Source organism: Nanorana parkeri, unplaced genomic scaffold (assembly GCF_000935625.1).
Source record: "Nanorana parkeri isolate BGI_ZX_2015 unplaced genomic scaffold, ASM93562v1 scaffold1972, whole genome shotgun sequence".
Taxonomy (NCBI): Eukaryota; Metazoa; Chordata; class Amphibia; order Anura; family Dicroglossidae; genus Nanorana; species Nanorana parkeri.
The window spans coordinates 93134-116186 of NW_017308240.1; the positions used below are offsets into that span (position 1 = coordinate 93134).

A 23053-nucleotide genomic window follows, 5' to 3' on the forward strand; every position below is an offset into this window, starting at 1 on the left:
TGTCCTGAGCATTGGATGCAGTGCCCTTGTTGTGTCCTGAGCATTGGATGCAGTGCCCTTGTTGTGTCCTGAGCATTGGATGCAATGCCCGTGTTGTGTCCTGAGCATTGGATGCAGTGCCCTTGTTATGTCCTGAGCATTGGATGCAGTGCCCGTGTTGTGTCCTGAGCATTGGATGCAGTGCCCTTGTTGTGTCCTGAGCATTGGATGCAGTGCCCTTGTTGTGTCCTGAGCATTGGATGCAGTGCCCTTGTTGTGTCCTGAGCATTGGATGCAGTGCCCTTGTTGTGTCCTGAGCATTGGATGCAGTGCCCTTGTTGTGTCCTGAGCATTGGATGCAGTGCCCTTGTTGTGTCCTGAGCATTGGATGCAGTGCCCTTGTTGTGTCCTGAGCATTGGATGCAGTGCCCTTGTTGTGTCCTGAGCATTGGATGCAGTGCCCTTGTTGTGTCCTGAGCATTGGATGCAGTGCCCTTGTTGTGTCCTGAGCATTGGATGCAGTGCCCTTGTTGTGTCCTGAGCATTGGATGCAGTGCCCTTGTTGTGTCCTGAGCATTGGATGCAGTGCCCTTGTTGTGTCCTGAGCATTGGATGCAGTGCCCTTGTTGTGTCCTGAGCATTGGATGCAGTGCCCTTGTTGTGTCCTGAGCATTGGATGCAGTGCCCTTGTTGTGTCCTGAGCATTGGATGCAGTGCCCTTGTTGTGTCCTGAGCATTGGATGCAGTGCCCTTGTTGTGTCCTGAGCATTGGATGCAGTGCCCTTGTTGTGTCCTGAGCATTGGATGCAGTGCCCTTGTTGTGTCCTGAGCATTGGATGCAGTGCCCTTGTTGTGTCCTGAGCATTGGATGCAGTGCCCTTGTTGTGTCCTGAGCATTGGATGCAGTGCCCTTGTTGTGTCCTGAGCATTGGATGCAGTGCCCTTGTTGTGTCCTGAGCATTGGATGCAGTGCCCTTGTTGTGTCCTGAGCATTGGATGCAGTGCCCTTGTTGTGTCCTGAGCATTGGATGCAGTGCCCTTGTTGTGTCCTGAGCATTGGATGCAGTGCCCTTGTTGTGTCCTGAGCATTGGATGCAGTGCCCTTGTTGTGTCCTGAGCATTGGATGCAGTGCCCTTGTTGTGTCCTGAGCATTGGATGCAGTGCCCTTGTTGTGTCCTGAGCATTGGATGCAGTGCCCTTGTTGTGTCCTGAGCATTGGATGCAGTGCCCTTGTTGTGTCCTGAGCATTGGATGCAGTGCCCTTGTTGTGTCCTGAGCATTGGATGCAGTGCCCTTGTTGTGTCCTGAGCATTGGATGCAGTGCCCTTGTTGTGTCCTGAGCATTGGATGCAGTGCCCTTGTTGTGTCCTGAGCATTGGATGCAGTGCCCTTGTTGTGTCCTGAGCATTGGATGCAGTGCCCTTGTTGTGTCCTGAGCATTGGATGCAGTGCCCTTGTTGTGTCCTGAGCATTGGATGCAGTGCCCTTGTTGTGTCCTGAGCATTGGATGCAGTGCCCTTGTTGTGTCCTGAGCATTGGATGCAGTGCCCTTGTTGTGTCCTGAGCATTGGATGCAGTGCCCTTGTTGTGTCCTGAGCATTGGATGCAGTGCCCTTGTTGTGTCCTGAGCATTGGATGCAGTGCCCTTGTTGTGTCCTGAGCATTGGATGCAGTGCCCTTGTTGTGTCCTGAGCATTGGATGCAGTGCCCTTGTTGTGTCCTGAGCATTGGATGCAGTGCCCTTGTTGTGTCCTGAGCATTGGATGCAGTGCCCTTGTTGTGTCCTGAGCATTGGATGCAGTGCCCTTGTTGTGTCCTGAGCATTGGATGCAGTGCCCTTGTTGTGTCCTGAGCATTGGATGCAGTGCCCTTGTTGTGTCCTGAGCATTGGATGCAGTGCCCTTGTTGTGTCCTGAGCATTGGATGCAGTGCCCTTGTTGTGTCCTGAGCATTGGATGCAGTGCCCTTGTTGTGTCCTGAGCATTGGATGCAGTGCCCTTGTTGTGTCCTGAGCATTGGATGCAGTGCCCTTGTTGTGTCCTGAGCATTGGATGCAGTGCCCTTGTTGTGTCCTGAGCAATGTACCACCGCTAAGGATTTAATGCAGTGCCTTTGTTGTGTCCTGAGCATTGAATGCAGTGCCCTTGTTGTCTCCTGAGCAATGTGCCACCGCTAAGCATTGAATGCAATGCCCTTGTTGTGTCCTGAGCATTGAATGCAGTGCCCTTGTTGTGTCCTGAGCATTGAATGCAGTGCCCTTGTTGTCTCCTGAGCAATGTACCACCACTAAGCATTGAATGCAGTGCCCTTGTTGTGTCCTGAGCATTGAATGCAGTGCCCTTGTTGTCTCCTGAGCAATGTACCACCACTAAGCATTGAATGCAGTGCCCTTGTTGTGTCCTGAGCAATGTACCACCGCTAAGCATTGAATGCAGTGCCTTTGTTGTGTCCTGAGCATTGAATGCAGTGCCCTTGTTGTCTCCTGAGCAATGTACCACCTCTAAGCATTGAATGCAGTCCCCCTGTTTGCCCTGAGCATTGGATGCAGTGCCCGTGTTGTGTCCTGAGCTTTGGATGCAGTGCACTTGTTGTGTCCTGAGCATTGAATGCAGTGCCCTTGTTGTGTCCTGAGCAATGTACCACCTCTAAGCATTGAATGCAGTGCCCTTGTTGTGTCCTGAACAATGGATGCAGTGCCCTTGTTGTGTCCTGAGCAATGTGCCACCGCTAAGCATTGAATGCAGTGCCTTTGTTGTGTCCTGAGCATTGAATGCAGTGCCCTTGTTGTCTCCTGAGCAATGTACCACCGCTAAGCATTGAATGCAGTGCCCTTGTTGTGTCCTGAACAATGTACCACCTCTAAGCATTGAATGCAGTCCCCCTTTTTGTCCTGAGCATTGGATGCAGTGCCCTTGTTGTGTCCTGAGCATTGGATGCAATGCCCGTGTTGTGTCCTGAGCATTGGATGCAGTGCCCTTGTTGTGTCCTGAGCATTGGATGCAGTGCCCGTGTTGTGTCCTGAGCATTGGATGCAGTGCCCTTGTTGTGTCCTGAGCATTGGATGCAGTGCCTGTGTTGTGTCCTGAGCATTGGATGCAGTGCCCGTGTTGTGTCCTGAGCATTGGATGCAGTGCCCTTGTTGTGTCGTGAGCATTGGATGCAGTGCCCTTGTTGTGTCCTGAGCAATGTACCATCACTATATCCAATATTTTCTGCACACTATATAATCCACCACTAGTGGCCTCTGCTTATGCCATGTTATAGTCTGTCCGAACGTTCTTGGTAAAGGATTTGGAAGTGGAGTGCAAGGGAGCCAGGCCAAAGGCACTGCATCAGATGCCAGTAAGTGCAGGCCCTGTATCTAGTAACTTAATTCTACTGAGACATTTCTTGTGATATCTACATATTATTACTAACCCAAAAAAATGTCTCTGTTTGCTTTGCAGCTATATATCAACTACCAGCCCCGACGGTTATGGTAAGAGGTTCTCCATTGTTCTGCACTTCCAATGAGAACTGGTAAATATTAGGCAGTGTACACTGTGTGTGCTGCCTAAAGCAACCAGTCAGCATGTCTCTTTTATTTTGTTTTCTTTCTATGACAAGTGAAACAACATTCAGTCTTTAAAAACAAAAACACAATATTATGTTCTGCCTTAAACCTGGTTGGTCCATTCACGCTAAATCGTCATTTTGATATTCAGGTAATTCCCTTAAACAGCAGTGACTGGTAGCTGAACAGTTAATAAGAAGAGAACCCCGTGGGATAAAGAGGTTGGTAGCTTCTTGTCCATAGTATAAAGAAGGATATCCCTCATCAGAGGAACTATCATACTTGAAAAGCATCAGATGCTAACAGCCATTCCTCTACATATGGGTTCTGCATTCCTGTGTAGCTTTGCTGCAAAGGAAGCAACAGCCTTCGAGCTTGAATGTAGTTCATTAGTCAGGGAATGGCAACTTGCTTTGCAGGCATCTGAGACTAAGCTTTTTAATGACATATTACATTTAAGGGATTAGAATGTGGGTATCTATAGGAATGCTGGACTCCTTTATGTTATATAAATATTGACTGCTTATAGCTTCATCAGCCATCAGGAAATGTTTGGTGGCAGAAAGAATAAAGCCTATCTTTGGGGAAAAAATACTCTTGCAGTGGGCTGGCCCCCCACTGCAAGGGTTAACTGCTCAGCGTTAATGTCTAGAGGAGCTGTGTAAAGGTGTTTTACTTACCTGATTACCTGAGCAGTTGGCACTCACCTTTCTCCCCTCCCCTGCAGCTTTTAGACTGTCCCTCAGTATACTCCCATATAATGCAGGGCTATGGACCTTTCATTGTCCATGATGACCAGTGATCAGTGGGCTTCCGAATGCTCGAGCGTAGTGAGCCAAAGGCTGTGCGTGCAGGTCTTTGAGCCTGTCGGAGCAGGGATCTGTCGTTTAAACCTAGACATAAAGAGGAAGGAAGGTAAACCTAATGCAAAGGTATTTTGTTTTCCTAAAGACAGATTTTTAGGAGCCTTGTGGAACAATAGAAGAAAGGTGAAAGATTATATTTGAAAACTTGCTTGACCTGTCTGCATATATTATAAGAGCTGTCCTGTATTAAAATAGAACTACAGTGTAATAAAATGTACAGGAAAAGCTGGGGGCATAGGTCTTATTTCAGGCAAGGTTCATTACCTATTTGATCTTCATTTATTCCTACTTTTTTCCAGTTCCGAAAGCAATCGCATTCCTTTCTGTATCTCTCTCATCGCTGAAACATCTGGCTTTCCTGTGTCACCAACATGGCAGAGACTGTCCAACTACACCCACCATCTTGCCACCATCACATTCTTGTGAGGACCTGGAAATGCCGGTTTTACTGTGGGGTTGCAAAGAGCACCGGTTCAGTTGGAATCCACGTGATTGCATCAAAGACAAGGAAGCCAACTTTGGTCTTGGAGAAAAGACACCGGATGCCACAGAAAGCTTGTCTGATGAGACAGATCCACAAGAGAAGGATTCTGAGTCAGTTTGTACGTTGGGATCACAAAGAGGAGAAGAGCACGACCAATGTGGGTCCAGGACTTACTCTCAGGGAGGTGACACGGAACCAACCAGTGTAGTGAGTTTATCTGAGAGCGACACCACTTTTGACAGAAGTGAAGAGAATATTGTTGAACCATTACTACAATATAATGGTGAGAACAGAATTGAGGAGTTGGTGGAGAGCACAGCCGATGACAGACAGCAGTTAACTACTTCAAATGAGGAAGAACCAAAGACTACTGATGAGAGCCAGCAGCAGATTCCAGAGATAGGTGTGAAAGTGTTCCAACTAGAGCAAACTACTCTGCCAGCGCCCACCATAGAGGACAGGGAAAGGACACATTCTGAAGGGCTAAAATCAGTCACTCAGGATCCTTCAGTTCTTGAAGTGGCAGATAACTGCTCAATAAACTCTTCGAAAAAGGAAACCCCAGAAACTCCTTCAGGTAACTACAATCCTAAATCGGGTCAGAAATGTTCCACTATTAATTGCTGGTCACATTAGTTACAAAAGTCATGGCATGGGGGCCAAAGGGGGCATATGTCAGACACATCATATAGAGCAGGAGAGCTGGAGCCGCTTTCTTTGACCATATCCCAAAATGTTGGCTCTCCTGGAACTTTCAGTCAAGTGAAGCCATATAAAGTTTGCCATGTAGTACATTGGTTTGGACACAGGTACTGCTCCTCCTGATAGAGTGGAGAGCTCTCATTCCTTTCCTTTTTATGTCTGGCTGTGCTGGTCTGGCAGCATTGTCTAGATTACAAGACAAGGCCTAAAACTGTGTTTATTTTCTTATTGGACATTGTAGAGGTAATTTACAAAAACTGGAGCAGCTGTGCATAGTAACCAATCAGCTTCTTTATTCAGCTTGTTCAGTTAAGCTTTGAAAAATGAAAGCTAGAAGGTGATTAGTTGCCATGCATAGCTTCTCCATTCTCAGTCATTTTCCTTCTCAGTGCTTGTGATGTCAGACAGTAGCTAAGAATGTTTTTTAGTTCAGGTGTGTGTGTGTTAGAGCATTTATGTATTATCTTGTCGCCTCCTCTTAGTTTGGAGCACCAGACGTCAGCGAACCGGTGTCCAACAGCCACAATCCTACCACAGGGCCACAGCGGATGAGCCAGAGGCAGCTTTACTTGTTGTGTGTAGACGATCCCCTCGTAGTAGCAAGCAATCCCAGAAGAAAACAGACAGCAAGGAGCAAGTGTCTTACTCCAGGGCACGGTGTAGACTGACCTACAAGGCTCCTACTCAGAAACAAGGTAAGACACAGCACACACAGTGATATCTCTTAATCAAAACTAGTGAGCTCATTCAATAAACCAAAGTACAATGCAGCAGAACTGCAGCTTTAAAAAAAAGGCGGAAGGGGGTGGGAGGGCAACATCAGGGGGTAAATAACCAATCTGAGGATGGGCTTTAAAGTTGACTGGGTGTGCTAGCTGGACTTTATTAAATAGAACAAATGTTCCATTATGACAAAGATATAGATACAAGATTAAAGCGCTGCACAAACTGTTGGCGCTATATAAATCCTGTATAATAATAATAATAAAAAGATTATATGGATATCCCAAATAGGTAAAGTATCAGGGCCACTACAGATGGCTCTTCATATGGGGGACGATCCAATAACACAAGGCTCTACATACAGTGAAACAAAAAGGGAAAGGTTGTAGAAAGTAATAAGAAATAGCCCAGCGAGAGTGTCATAAACATGATAAATAAACATTCTGCTGGGATATTGGGAACCTCTACAGAATGGGCGCAGCAGGTATGGCGACCTGGGAACGGAGTCCCCAAGAGAAACTGTCAGGTGGTTAAACTCATCAGCAGCTACCAAAAACTAAAATTCCAACCCTTTAATCTAAATTACGTTACTTGATGCAGCCAGATTCAGTAGGTTCTAATACAATGCTTTAGATGCGATCATTTCCTTCTTTCTCTGCCCGAAGGACATCGGGGAGCCTGTAGTGGGTGGAGCTGAGGATTCTTGGCCTTTACAAACATTGGTGATTTCAAGCATTGCAGATGCCTGATGCACTGGAGCAACTGTGGATAAAAAACAGAACCCCGGGCATGTAGGCTGTGTCTACTCTGTATTTTCAAGGCTTAAACAAAAACTCCGGGCAGAAATAATCTTAACCCTTGCAGTGGGGCTACCCCTGCACTGCAAGGGTTATGTGCTCATTTTATTGCTTCGTTGTTATGGGTTCTAGTATGTTGCTACTCATCTTAGCTCTTTGCAGTGGTTGATGGGACAACGCTTCTCATCCCACATTTGAGTACGCTTCCAGTGACAAATGCAGCATAGTCAGGGGACTGAATTCAATATTAAAACCAATTTCCTTAGTTTGGCCTTTTTTATTGCCCCTGTTTGCCTTCTTTCTCCAAAAATATTGTCTGCTGCGATTTTGTCTTCTGTTTGAAATTGGCTGCAGACATTTGTAACCCTAACTGCTGTATGATTTGCAATGATCAGGATGTTGAGGAAAGGGAAAATGAACAATATGTTCTTCAAATAATCTTTTTTTTCTTTCTACAGAACTCACAGGCGATATAACTCCTGAGGCCGAAACAAACGAGGAGATATGTCCTATAGAAGAGTCTATTGTAGAGGAAGTTATTGGACCAAATGTGTCAGCGGAGGACTTGGACAGGTAAGGCACATACAGAAGCAACTTTAAGGGTTTGTCCACGCAAAATGATAAGTGATAGAATATACAATCCACCATGGAAAACCGGACCCTCTATGTGGTGACTGCAACACATATGCAGACCTGGGAAATCAACTGCAGAGATCTGACCCCGGAAGTCCCCAGGAAATGTAAGATCCATTAGGACAGGAGTGCCCATTAGGTAGATCGTGATCTACCAGTAGCTCAGCTGATGTTGGTAGATCACGAAGGGTGTGAATGGCGGCCCCTTTCTTCCATTTTGGTATATTTATTTAGCTGTGCACACATGATTACCCATTAGCCCGAGTCTGCTGAGCCAAGCTCCCCGACACCTTTCTGATGGATACTTGTGGTTCAAGTGCTATGTATTACATCAAAGAATATTAGTTTACACAGCCTGTTGCACTGCACTGTTTGCAAAATACAGCAAGGTGAGCCAGGAGAGAGAGCAAGGGGAGACAGGGGAGAGAGCAAGGAGAGACAGGGGAGAGAGCAAGGAGAGACAGCCGGGGAAGAGAGAGGAGACACAGCTAGGTGAGAGAGCAAGGTGAGCCAGGAGAAGAGAGCAAGGAGAGACAGGGGAGAGAGCAAGGAGAGACAGCCGGGGAAGAGAGAGGAGACACAGCTAGGTGAGAGAGCAAGGTGAGCCAGGTGAGAGAGCAAGGAGAGACCGCCAAGAGAGCGAGCAGAGACAACCAGGAGAGAGAACAAGGAGAGACAGCCAGGAGAGCGAGGAGAGACAACCAGGAGAGAGAGAGCGAGGGAGGTTTTTGTTTTGTTGATAGATCTCATGTAGCTCGTCATTTGAAAAGTAGATCTTAACACAAAAATTGTGTGCACCCCTGCATTAGGAGATTTAAACTGTATCTAAACCCAAAAACAAAAGTTTAATATATTACAACCAACCAACTATTTGTTTCCCTTTATTTTTACCTGCTGTTCCAATAAGTAACAATCTTCCAGTTTTATGGTGGCTCCAACTCTGTGAAGGAGTAACAGAGCTACAATCGGACAGTAGCAATCGGGGGTGCTAATTTGTTTTTTTTAAATACTTGTCCAAGCACTAAAGCAGGGCCAATCTACATGTCCCTCATGACAATCTACTTGTTCTGATACAAAAAATAATTTTAACGAAAACCATATTTAGATAAGGTCTTTTATTGATCGCAACCAGGGGCGTAACTAGAAATCACAGGGCCCCATAGCAAAATTTTGTATGGGGCCCCTTTGATCTCTAGTTACACCCCTTGCAGAGCCCAATTGAGATCCCACACAGCCCACCTGAGGGAGACCCTGCAGAGCCTACCATAGACTCTCTAAGGTGGGCTCTGCAGGGTCACCCTCGGGTGGGCTGGTCACACTCCTTACATGTCCGCCTCCTCCACTGCTGGGTCCAGCCTGCTCCACCGCCGCTGCTGGCTCTCACTGACTCAGCAGCGGCTGTGGAGAGGAACGCGCCGCTGCACAGATCACTGTCAGTGGTCTGAACAGCGGCACATTTCTCTTCACAGCCGCCAGTGACAGTCAGCAGCGTGAGATGCCATAGCGACCCAGGCGGCCCGCAGGGCATCAGGAATGTCCTGGCTGGGCCCCCCTGTGCCCCAGGCCCCATAGCGGCTGCCTGGATCGCTATGGTGATTGTTACGCCATTGATAGCAACATAGAAGACAGACCTAAAAATACTTAAATACAATCAAAGAACTAGAAAACTCTATCTGCTCAACTGGTTTGTCAGCTGCTAACTGAAGCTGGGAGACTACTGACACTTGTAGTGCTCTCACACACAGGACACCAGGACAGTCATATAATCATTATGTGTCAGTCATTGGACAAAAAAGCAACCTTGGGCCAATAGTTCTATATAGTGCTGCAACTCCTCTTATATTAATATATGTGATACAAAGACCCCAAAAATATGCTGCGCTCCACCTACTAAACCTGAACCCTACAAATAAATCCAAGTGAGTAAGTAGAAAACAGTGTCTGATAATCCAACAATTATGTGAAAAATCAATCAATAATCTCAATCCGTAATATTCTTGTCCTGGTGTCCTGTGTGTGAGGGCACTACAAGGGGCAGCAGTGATTGCTGACATTTGTAGTGCCCTCACACACAGGGCACCAAGATTGTCATGTAATGGACAGGGACTGCTGACACCTATAATCATTATTTGATAGCCCTTGTGACCTATGTGTGACGGTGCTACAAATGTCAGCAGTACCTGTCCATTATATGACAGCCCTGGTGTCCTGTTTGTGAGGGCACTACAAGTGTCAGTAGTACCTGTCCATTAAACTAGTCGGACCGGGATACACACAACTACACACCGGGACTTACCAAAGCCGCTGAGACCAGAGGCAGAGGTAAGGAGGAAGGTTTGGGTGAGTCCCATTGTCCGTATCAGTGGGAGGCAAAGGGAACTTCCTCCGCAGCCGGTACTGGTCTATGGCCCCCAGGGTTCCCCTGACCACAGGAACCAGGCCAGCCTTTCCAGGTCCCTTCCTTGCTGCAGAGCCTCACATATGCAGGTGACGTGCACTGTGGAGAAGCACAGGATTAAGGAGGAAAAAAAAAACTTTAACCCTGCTGCTTTCCCAAAGCAGGGCTAAATGTAAAGAAACAAAACAAAACTCCCGGACTTCACATCCTGGGCGTCGGGCGATACAATTTGAGCATCCCTGAGCATTATCACTTTGTAGAGAGGGTGGTGTTAGGGTCATCACACATGTTACAATCTGACTGTACAATCATCTTTGGATTAACCAAAACTCTGTAATATGAGCACCTATTTAAATAATGCAATCAATCTGTATTCAGTCATGTAATCCCTTGCACTACATAATATTTGTTAGATCTAAAGGAGTTTGTACAATCAGATTGGTGTGTTTTAATGCATTAGCAGATTTAGCTGAACTTGCAAATTAAAGTAGTATTCTTTTTTTTAACCTTATTGCATTCTCTGCATTAACCTCTTGCCGTCCGCCCGTAGTAAAAAAACAGACGGACGGTACTGCAGCATCTGCGGGTTGCCGTCTCCAGACGGCAATTTTTTTCTGCTCGCGCACGCCCCCTAGCGGACACGCACGGGCAGAAAAGACCCGATCAATGCACACACCCGTTACCGGGTGTTTCACATATAGGCGATCAGCGGGTCCATAGCCTGCCGATCGCCTATATGTGCTCGTTCGTGGCACATCGTTAACTCCCCCACCCCCACGTTTACGCGCCTATAAACGTAAATACGTGTCCGGTGCCCCAGCGCACAAAAATTACAATTGCGCTACACATGTTACATATCGCCGCGAACGTCGCAGTGAGAGCAATCATTTTAGGGCCATCAATCACTGATAACACTAAACTGATGAGCGGTAACAGCTTTTAAAGCGTCGCCTAGGGCCAATTTTGGGTATTATCGTTTTTTGAGGTTTCGCGCGCGCACGCAATTTTAAGGCTTGACATATTTAGTGTCTTTTTACCCGACGTGACCCAATCTTTTATATTTTACCAAAAAATTGGGTAATAATAAATGTTTTATCATTTAATATAGGGGAAACTGTTGTTTTTTTAAATTTCTGTAATTTTTCCTTAATATAGTAAAAGAATAAAACCCCCAGTGGTGAATAAATACCACCAAAAGAAAGATCTATCTGTCCCCAAAAAAGAGTATAAAATTAATTTCAGTACAGCGCTGCATGACGGAATAAATGTCAGTTAAAGTACCGCAGCGCTGAATACTGAAAAATGGCCTGGATGGGAAGGGGGTTTAACACCGCGGATGTCAACTGGTTAAAGGAGAACTATGGGGTCAGGGCTTTTCCCCATAGTTCTCCTAAGGGTAACAGGAGGACATAAACTAGCGTGCTCCCGTCACCCAAAGCTCAGTATACCACGAGCTACAGCTCACTTTATACTGAGATGCTGCAGCCGGGACGGATCCCGACATTACTGTCTGGATCCACCCAGCTGCGTGAGTGACAGCTGGCTCTGCCTATCTAGAGGCAGAGCCAGCTGTACCCGCCCCTTCCCCTGTTTGTTCCGCCAGTTAGCGCTGGAGGATTGGACAGGGGAGGGGGGATCCCTGCAGGGAGCCGTGAGTGACAGTCACGGCTCTCTGCAGGGACAGGATCGAGAAGTGAGCGAGCGACGGTATGTGTTCGCTCGCTTCCCGATCTATTGAGCCGATGTGTGACAGTTTCATTTTCGCAGGTCGGCTAGAACTATGAGGCTGAGTGATTTCCACTCACCTCATAGTTCTCCTTTTATGGTAAAAAAACCGCCCTGCTACCTTTCCATGGACATCCTACTCCCCCCTCCCAAAAAAACAACAAACTTATAGTACCTAGAGTCCACGATCCAGATGATCTGCTCTGTATCCCCGAAGTTATGGGTTGAAGGGAGGAATCCCGAGGCCACTGATAGCAGGGCAGCAATAGGCTGCCGCACCTGCCTGTCAAATTATTGTGAGGGGGCATGGCTTATCGAACGCTGTGTGTGCTAGTGAATGCACACAGCTCAGCTCAGTTCCTGGCTGGGAGTGCACATGCACGGGTGTCTCCTTTGCAACCTGCTGTGCAAAGAAGACACCCGTAAACAGGAGCGGAGGGGGCCGCAGTATGATCTGTACTCCAGCTAACACTTTTTAAGCAGTTTTTTTTTTTCCCTTTTGAGATAAAGGTTTTACATACAGTAAATATGATAGATAGTGATAAATTGCTTCTCTTAACCCTCTAACTGACAATTTTGATGGACACCTTGACCTGTTTAACCCCTTCGTGATGGGAGACGTACACTGTACGTCCAGCCACAAAGGGACCAAATGACTCGTCACGTACACTGTACGTGACGAGTTATTTGCTGCACTAGAAGGCTGCTAACCGCTGAGAATCAGCGGTTACCTTTCAGTAATGGATGTCTAACTATCTAGAGATCCATTACTGAAAGACAACTCGCCAGCGACCTAAGAGCAGGTGGGGCCAGTGATGTAAGAGGAGACGGGGCCTGTTGATAGCAGAGGAGGCGGGGCCCGGGGACGGAACAGGAGTCGGGGCCCGGCGACCACAGAGGCGGACAGAGCTGACAGGTAAGAGATCTCAGACCCTGCAGAGCCCACTATAGAGAGCCTATGGTGGGCTCTGCAGGGTCACTCTCCGGAGGGCTCTGCAAGTGACATAACTAGCAATCACGGGGCCCCATACAACATTTTGCTATGGGGCCCTGTGATTTCTAGTTACGCCCCTGATTGTCGGGATCCGTTCCGGCTGTGGTGTCTCAGTATATACAGAGCTTTGGGTGACGGGAGGATGCTAGTTTGTGTCCTGCCGTTACCTTTAGGAGAACTATGGGGAAAAGCCCTAAACCCATAGTTCTCCTTTGAGGAAGTTGAAAAATAACAAAATTATTAGATAATGATAACCAGGTGAAAATAAATAAAGGGGGGAAAAAAGCCTTAAAAAAAAAAAAGAACTAATGCAGGCAACAGATTTAAGGATGGAAAGTTGCAATATATTAGATTTTTGTTTTAAACACACTTTAACACTCCAGCAAATGCCAAAATATAAAAAATGAGTTTTGACTGGGCTGACCCTTTAAGGACTAAACCAATCTCTGTGCTTGGCAAAAGGGATACTGAATGAGCGATAGTGAAAAAACGACTTTGCAAATAATAGTTATCTCATTATTACTCTACAGCCTGTTCTCCTAGTGGTGTCCCTTATTGCACACCGGCTGTCAGAATACAAAGGACAGAAGTGGAAGATGCGTCCATCCACCCTGTTTAGTGTAGATGGAGGAAACTTATACTGTTTTTTCTTCAGCCTCTGTGTAACCGTGTATAGCCTGCATTACAGCGTGGATGGTGGAATAACTCCACCCCCCCGCACTGGTCTATTTTATTCTGACAAGCGTATTAGTTATGTCAGCTGGGCTTGGCAGAACATCAGCCAGTGTATTGCCAGTTTAATTTAAAGCCAAAATGGTTTTCAACCTATCTGTCCCAGTAACCATCGCCATTGGGATTAAAAGTGAGGGAAAATGCAAAATTCTGAGTCGTCTCCAGAGCAGAAATAGAGGGGGATCTTCCAATTTGGGCAATACAGAGACACTTCAGAGAACTGTCTAAGAGAGGATTTCCCTCAATTTTGAGAGATTTCCTCTCACATACTGTTGTGTCTCGAAACAAGAAGTGAAGGAAAATCTTTCTAACCAGATGCAGACAGCAAAAACTGTCAGTGGGTTGCCATATGCTATTAGAAAAAACAAAGAGTAATTCGTTTGGACAACAGAGCCAGTTCTTTGTAGACATTTCCAGTCTTAAAGCTTTGTTTTTGGACTTACCTTTCACAGTTTGGATACTACAGAGGAGCAGCAGATGTTGGAAGCAGAACAGAGCCCATTAAGTGAATCAATATGGAAGGCAGACGATGGGAGTCTGCCAGTTCAGGTGCCAGAAAGAGAGCCGCCTCCAGTTGAGAGTGGAGATCAGAAGGGCAATCAGTGCAGAATCCACAAGGTGAGCCGGTAAGTAAACATTCAAAAACAGCTGTACCCATACAGGACTGACCGCCCATAGATGCTGCAGCCCATTTGTAGCCACTTTCTGTCTACATGAATTCCAGCAATGGATGCATAGCATTTCTGTGCGCGTTTCCTGATGTTGGCTTCAGTGGATCATGCCTGTGCAATTTGTGGAAATGGGCACTTGTAGTCTCCATTGCAATTCACTGTGACAGGATGATAAGTATTATTTTATTGAAAGATTTTAAAAAAACAATTCTTGAAACTTCCTTTTAAAATTACAGTCACCAGACCACTGATTTCAATGACAATTTTCCCATACGTTTATATGTACATTTAATGTATTCGATGCACATTGTTTAACTGTAAAAGCCTCCCCTGTGTAGATATCCAAAAGGCACGGCAATCTTGGATGTGATGTCAGCAGCCCCAGCAGACTCAAATAACATTGCAAAGTACTTCCGTTCGCTCCCCCCTAGCTACTACATAAAAGGTTATGTATTGGAGGTGAGGGGAAGGGCAGAGGAACTGGGGCAGCACAGACCGTAATCAGACAGATGACCAGTGAAACGTCTTCAAGAAAAATACAGAAAGTCCACTTGCCTTGACTTATTTTTGTACATTGTAGCGCCCATCACCTTCTCTGATGTGACTACTAGTGATAGCCAGGGCTGTAGACAGCCTGGCTGAATTTGTAGTGGCAACTATATGGTTAATCCCAGGTGTCTAGCCTTGTCTGTACCCCCAGGGGCGGAGTGTGACTTTGTCATATTGTGGGACAGCCAATGGTGGATACTGTAATGTATGTACTGTACAGCAGCCAATCACTGGGCTTTTCTCAGCCAGTGGTGCATGCTGGGACAGAGTACATATATTGGTGGTAGCTGCCATGTGCTCTCTCTCTCTCTCTCGCCGGGACCAGCCATGGATTAGGGCTGGGTCCTGTTCAGCCTGCCCCCCAGGTTGGGCCGAGGCCTGGGGGTGGGCATTGGTTGATGTAAGGGAAAAGGTTTCCCTGAGGCCTAAGGGATGGAACGAGGAAGAAGGAAGAGAATCAGGACAAGTTCAGGCTCTTGAAGAACCCTGGGACTGTATGGGCTTCAGAGCATGGTGGGTGTCTTTCCTGTGATTTGAGGATCTGCATCCACCTGGACTGTCTGCTACATCAGTGGTTATCTGATGTGGTCGGGTGGATCTGCATCGCTACTTTTACAAGGTCCGGTGAGTCTGGAGCTTCTGATGGTTACCCCTGGACACATAGAACCCCTATACCCTCTCTCCCCAGCAAAGATGTTCAATAAATCGTTTACTTAGCATTTTACTACTGGAGTGGACATCAGTTTATGGACACCAGAAGGGTGGTTAGTGCTATTGGGTGGGAGGCTGGAGATAAACCCCTTTGTCAGGAAGCAGGGGATGTTACCTCTACTCGGGGACCACGGGCACGGCGCAGGGCACGGGTTCCCCTTCAGCTCGGTAGAACACCTGGTGCCCGAGGTGCAGGTGCGCATGCGCGGGTCATGCGGCGTGGGCGCATGCGCAGTACGCAGGCTGCGCGCGCATCCCCGGGAGCATAGCGTTCTTGCATCATCTGGCTATCAGGTGTGAGCCTTGCTGGGGGAGGTTCCCAGTACACACCTTCATCTTCCTCGCCTGCCATTGGTTCCCGGGGAGGGAGGCCTCCTGGTTGCCTCGGTGACCAGGGGGTGGTCCTACCTCCCCTGGCTATAAAAACCTGGCCTGAGCTCTGGCTTATTGCTGAGTTATTCCACCTTATGGTGAACACCTAGCCTCCCTGCTGATCCTGCTATTGCCATTGCCCCTGTGTATCCTTCCCGATTACCGACCCTTGGACCGTCTTCCGCCTTTGAACCTTCGCTGCCTGCCTCGACCCGGATTGGACATTTGACTACCCCTCTTGGATTATCCCTAAACTTGTACCGCGTTTCTGGACTGTCAGCTGCTTATTGCCAGTGGGTTCCTCATCTCACTACTAGCTCCCTGGGACGTCTGACACCCTTGACCGACTTGATGTGGACCGGGTAAACAGCGGCTCCCTCCTGGGAGTTATCGCTACAACAGATATACCATGACCTGGATGAATGGGAACCTTCACAGACATACTTCTCACAAGGTCTATCATCACATGTGGAAGGCATACTCACAGCTGGGTCTGGACCAGTGTTTTGCCCTCAGTACCATTAGGAATCGGGTCTCTGCTCTTGCCATCTTGTTTCCGAGACTGTTAGCCTCTCATTAATACCTTTGTACAGAGTGTCTCCCATGTAGCTTCTCCTGTTCATTCCCCTGTGGCTCTGTGGGATCCTCTCTGTAATCTCACCCATTTAGTGGTGTTTTTTGTAGCAATCACCTCTGTGAGGTGAGTGTCTGATCTGGCAGCCTTATCTTGCAAATAACTTTTTTTCTTCCACAAGGATAAGGTAGTATTGGGTAGGCCCAAAACTTCCTACCCAAGGTGGTTTCTGCCTTTGACCTCAACTAGGACATCATTGTTCTGTCTAGTTCCAGTTTACCAAGAGGAAATTTCTCTCCATTGCCTGGATGTGGTTCAGGATGTCAGAGTCTATCTCTCAGCCACTGCTTCCTTCAGAAAGACTGGTTCCCTTTTTTTTTTTAATTCCGGATGGTCCTCGTAAGGGTTCACCAGGTTCTCGTTCCACTATCTGCAGGTGGCTCAAACAGACCATCATTCAAAACTAAACAATAAAGGTGATCAGCGCCAGTAAGTGTAATGTGGAAATATGAGCTACCAAGCACTAAGGATATAACTAAATATCTGTAAAATGTGAAAAAACAGTATTGTGCCGAGCCTTTTTCTCTTTCCACCTGGATTTATACTGGTACCTGTGATCTGAGGAGACCTTATCGCCTTTTTCTGTGCATGGGCTTCCCTCCCCCATTAAGAAGGGAAAAAGTGCATTTGACCTAGCTCTGTGGGTCTACCTCCCCAGGTGAGCATTCACTTGTTATCATCACTCACTGGGTGGAGGTGAAGGTCTGCCTGCATTGTGTGATTATCCTTACCTGAGAGTTATATGCACATTGGCTGCGAATCATCTGAGGAATTTTTTGCACAATCACCATTGTTTGCGTTTGTTTTTTCCTTGGGACTTTTTTTGCCTATATTGCTTTTTTGTATGTGTGTAGATATTTCTTATGCCTCATTTGTTTGAAGGCTCATATATGTGACTCATTTATATATGTTTCAATTTATTAGACCATCATTCAAGCTTATGGTCTTAAGGATGAGGTTCCACCATTTCCTGTCAAGGCACATTCTATTAGATCTGGCAGTTCTTTTTAAGGTTTTCAGCATCAGGTTATTTTTTTCCCAGATTTGTAAGGCTACCAGCTGGTCTTCTGTTCACATATCCTCTAAGTCAGGGATGGCCAAACTGCAGCCCTCCAGCTGTGGTGGAACTAGGAATCCCATGAGGCTTTGCAATGCATGACTCCCGGAGAGAGATGCTTCATGGCATTTGTTGTTTCACCACAGCTGGAGGGCCGGAGTTTGGCCATCACTGCTCTAGGTGGATGTATATGCCTCATCTGTATCCAGCTTGAAGCATAAAGTCCTTCAGGTGGCTATTTGTACTTCATGGGTCTGTTCGTTTTTTGTTTCTTTTTGCTGCATTGCCTGTCCCTCAGTTAGACTACTTTTGTCAGTTGGACTCTCTAATTGTCTTGTTGACCATGACATTTGTGATGATGACAACCTAAGAGGACATTTTTCACAATGGAGAGCTTTCTTCTCATTTACTGTTTATCTATAAGACAGGAAGTGATGGGAAATTATCCTGTCCCTTCATACTTCTTTCCCTTTGTGGCTACACTCACTTCTCCATTGTATCCATGGAGTGGGCCATTGTTGTACGTCGCCAATGAGGAGATCAGTAGTTTACAGACAGAAAATAACATTGTTTTTGCTTTTAGTTGAGCTGTTTACTCTGGACAGTCTCACGTATGTTTGCGTCTGTGGCCTACCCCAAGTACATTAATAATCATTTCTGTTTCATGCTGTCTACAGGCTAAAACCTGGTTTGGATGAAGAACTGGCTCAGATATGTAAAAAAAGGATCAGGCAAGTGATCAGTATTGCATTTACCCATTTATAATTACTGCTGAGTAAATACAAAACAAAAGATTGAGTTCCTGTATGTAGTGCTTCAAGAATCATGGAAACATTGTTCATTTTAACTTGTGTAAGTAGTAATTCGCCAACTAAAAACTGAAATCAGGCTTACGGTAATTAGTTGCAGCTCCGCAAATTGCTGGGCAGGAAATATGTAGGTGGGCTTACAAGCTGGAGAGTGCAGGCTGGCGTCACTAATAGGTTACTGTTCACTAATATTCTAAAATGCAAACATATTGTGGGGCCATGGCACAGAGTCTGGGGAAGTGGGGTGGGGGTAGGGTGCTGCTGTTGTTGCAAAATTTACCGGAGTTCTGCTTTAGGGCAGGATTTCCCAGACCAGATCTGGAACGCAGTGCATTGCGTTTTCCGCGTTTTTACAGCATTTTTACCGTGATTTTGCTGCGTTCTGGAGCTGCGTTTTTCGGCCGTTATTTAAAATGGGCTTTTAGGTGCGTTCCAATGTGTTTCTATGCGTTTGTGATGTGTTTCAATGCATTCCAGTGCATTTCAGACCAGACAAAATGAGACATGAAGTATTTTTCTGGTCTGCTCTGGAATAAACTGCACAGCGGCCAGAAATAGCATAGGGATACATTTAGAGCTGCAACAATTAATCGACTAAGTCGATTATAATCGATGATGGAAAATGTTGTCAACGTTTTCCATCATTGATTAGTTGAATTTCGATTAGTTTGCCTGCTAGCCCGCCCATCCACAAGCGGCACAAATAAGAAGGAAGAACAGGTATGGGGGGAAGGCAGCTGCCAGACAGGCCCACAATCTGCTCATGTAAGCCTGCACTACTCCCCCACATGGTGCTGTATTAATGTATTGCTGGAATTAGTAGTCCTCTATAGCTGATGCTACATTGTGCTGTATAATCTGTAGCACAATGTAGCATCAGCTATAGAGGAATACAAATCCCAGCACTACATTATATACTGTATGTATAATGTACTATTGCTGGGATTAGTAGTCTTCTACAGCTGGTGGTATTCTCCATTGCACTGTACAGGTGAAACTCGAATAATTAGAATATCGTGCAAAGTTCATTTATTTCACTAATGCAACTTAAAAGGTGAAACTAATATATGAGATAGACTCATTACATGCAAAGCAAGATAATTCAAGCCGTGATTTGTCATCATTGTGATGATTATGGCTTACAGCTCATGAAAACCCCAAGAACCCCAAATCCACAACCTCAAAAAAGTAGATTATTACATGCAATCAATAAAACAAGGATTGTACATAGAACAATATCGGACCTCTGAAAAGTACAAGCATGCATATGTACTCAGTACTTGGTTTGGGCCCCTTTTGCAGCACTTACTGCAATTACTTTTGCACGATATTCTAATTATTCGAGTTTCACCTGTATAATGTATTATTGCTGGGATTTGTAGTCCTCTATAGCTGGTGGTATTCTGCATTGCGCCGTATAATAATTATACAGCACACTGCAGAATACCACCAGCTTTAGAGGACTACAAATCCCAGCAATAATAAATTATACAGTGCAATGCAGAATAACACCAGCTACAGAGGACTATAAATCTTAGCTACTGCGATTTGTTGTATTCCTCTATAGCTGCTGGTATTCTGCATTGCGACGCTGTATAATGTACTATATTGAACACCACACTTTTTTTTTACTTCCATCGCTCCAAGCTTGCTCCCGTGATGGACTACAATCTCAATACAAACTAGTTGTCCTTCACTGGAACCTTTTTTTGTTTGTTTTTTAATCCGATTAATCAAACTTAATAATCGGATAACTAATCGATTTTGAAAATAATCGTTAGATACATTAGGATGCATTTTGGGTCCAGAAACAATCTGGTCTGGTCTGGAGATGACATGGATGTGGTGTGAATGGGCCCTTAGGCTCAATTGGGTGAACTTTATCTTTTTAGCACTTGCCGCGTTAATGGGATAACCTTATTAGCGCACTAAATGTTTGCACACGATGCCTGGAACTGCTGTTTAACCCTTTTGCTGCCAGAACCATTTTTGCACATGCTAAAATGTACAGTGTAGGCCTGAAAATTGATTAAAGCCATCCAAAGGTAAATATTTTCTAAAAGCAGAAACTCTCTAAAATAAAATGTTGCCATTTTTTATGTCACAAAATATTGGCCCGGCAGTGTATCAGACCCAGATAATCTGTAACAATGCACTCAAATTAATTTTAGGGCATATAAACACAATATAATACCCAATTCTGTAATCAAATATAAAAGATGAGGTTGTGTCGTGTAAATAAATACCAAACATGTCAAGCTTCAAAATTGTGGTGAAAATTGTACTGGAAAAAAGTTCAGTACATTTAAATTGTCCATAGGTGACACTTTAAAAGCCTTCACACAGACTTAGAGGAAGAAGGCTGCTATAGCAAAGCTCCCTGCTTGCGCAATGGATGTAGTAAATAAGGCTGCCCATACACCTTGCCATCATCGGACGACACTTTTCATCCCATGATCGATTTTCGTACGGCGGCCCCATCCTGCCCTGATTATTGCAAGGTTGGATCAGCGTTAATTAAAAGAAAGCACCTGGACGAATTGCGGTAATCGACCGCACGTATTTTCGTCTGTTCATGTGCAGTGTAAATAGTACGAATTTTGACGTACAGACCAACCTTGCGAAAATCGTACGATCGACCAAAGTTTTCTAACCTGCTGGTTAGTCAAAAGTCGATCGATTGTACAGTATTTGCAGGTTGTACACTGCCCATCAACCTTACGAATATCGGACGAAAACCCGATCCCATGCTAAAATTCACCCAATATTCGTAAGGTGTGTGGGCAGGTTAAGGAATAAATCCCTGGCTGTTGTTTTTCTTATTGATACATAGAGACCCTTTTTAAAGATTAATATGGAACAATTATATTACATAGTTACATAGTATTTGAGGTTGAATAAAGACATTAGTCAATCAAGTCCAACCTATTAGGATATATCATGCTCAGCTTCTGTATGTCACAGTACATGTCGGCATTCATGGTTCCCTCAATGAACTGTAGCTCCCCAGTGCCGGCAGCACTCATGCAGCCCCAGACCATGACACTCCCACCACCATTCTTGATTGTAGGCAAGACACACTTGTCTTTGTACACCTCACCTGGTTGCCACCACACACGCTTGACACCATCTGAACCAAATAAGTTTATCTTGGTCTCATCAGACCACAGGACATGGTTCCAGTAATCCATGTCCTCAGTCTGCTTGTCTTCAGCAAACTGTTTGCGGGCTTTCTTGTGCATCATCTTTCCTTCTGGGACGACAGCTTCCTTCTGGGACGACAGCCATGCAGACCAATTTGATGCAGTGTGCGGCGTATGGTCTAGGCACTGACAGGCTTACCCCCCACCCCTTCAACCTCTGCAGCAATGCTGGCAGCACTCATATGTCTATTTCCCAAAGACAACCTCTGAATATGACGCTGAGCACATGCACTCAACTTCTTTGGTTGACCATGGCGAGGCATATATATATATATAATTGTGAGTCACTGGAACAGGAATAAGATGCCTATCCTGGTGACAGCTGTTTAAAATGGTATCTCCCTGATCTAGGCTTACCTACTTTGTGTGATAAACAAATAGGCACAAGTGGTAAACATACAAATATTAATTTGAAATGAGAAAAACCGCTGTAGCTTCCTTTCAGGGGTCATCTCTCTCCCACCTTATGAGTATGTAACAGACGGTTTTTATTTTTGCAGGAAGGCCACACCACCAGAGTTGCTGATGTGTGAATATGAGAACTGCGGGAAGATCTTTTCTAAGAGGCAATATCTGAATGTGAGTATAATTGCGCACGGTCGCTGCCTGTAAAACCCAATGTGGGCGAATTTGGCTAAGATCAAGTGTAATAACCGTTCTTATCAGTGTTCAGGAGGGGAAATGTGCTGCTGTTCTTGCCCTATGGTAGGAATGGCTGGCTGTAGAATACTCTGCCTGAGCGGATGGGGGTCCCAAAGGGTCATGGTCATGGGAAGGAAACCAAATGAAGCGTTCACTTATCTAAGAGTGGGGGTCAGGAGTACTTCCTTAGTGTCTGGGATGTGGCAGGGCCCAATGCTTCCGGATTTAAATGGATCTACCTTGGACACAACACCACTAGCTTTTTCTGCACTACACCTCAGGCTAGGCCTTTTAGCTAAGATCAGGGAATCATTTTTTTTACCGGGCCCCAAGGTTAGTGTTTGTCTTGCACATTGGCACATATTTATTTTTCTTCACTTGTCTGTGCACCTCAATAATTTTTTCACTTCACAGAATGGAGGCCCAAGGGCCCACACTGAAGTCTAGGGGGAGTATGTGTGGCCATTAGGTTCCTTCCTCCCTTGAACCGGGGTTTCTCTTTTTGGGAGAACCCTCAACAGAGTAAGTGGTGGTCGGCTTCGGCTGACCACGAGGAATGGGTCTGTCTGACTTCGGCAAGGTGGACATGAGTGCCTTGCCCCTGTCAGGATCCTTGCGCCCTAGGGGGTCAGGGAAGGGCCCTATCTCTTCGGCCGATGGACCGCTTGACACACCCTAGTGCACTTATTTTGTGTGTGTTTCAATTAAAAAAAAAAATATCTGTGTATTTAGCTGTTTTTTCCTGGAGTTCAGCTTTTTTTTTTTTTTTTTTTTTTTTTTTTTTTTACAAAAATTTTTTTTTTTTAAAAATTTTCACA

At 45.7% G+C, this 23053-nt stretch overlaps 1 protein-coding gene across 1 annotated transcript in view; it reads left to right on the top strand.

The window, feature by feature from the left end:
• LOC108800258 (zinc finger protein 692-like) overlaps positions 1 to 23053 on the top strand; it is a 34953-nt gene that overhangs the window by 6022 nt on the left and 5878 nt on the right. Inside the window, exons 3-9 of the mRNA XM_018572228.1 lie at positions 3427 to 3458; positions 4699 to 5460; positions 6068 to 6280; positions 7564 to 7678; positions 14040 to 14213; positions 18259 to 18316; positions 22098 to 22172. Of these exons, the coding sequence (XP_018427730.1) occupies positions 3427 to 3458; positions 4699 to 5460; positions 6068 to 6280; positions 7564 to 7678; positions 14040 to 14213; positions 18259 to 18316; positions 22098 to 22172 (1429 nt within the window). The remainder of the gene's footprint in view (positions 1 to 3426; positions 3459 to 4698; positions 5461 to 6067; positions 6281 to 7563; positions 7679 to 14039; positions 14214 to 18258; positions 18317 to 22097; positions 22173 to 23053) is intronic.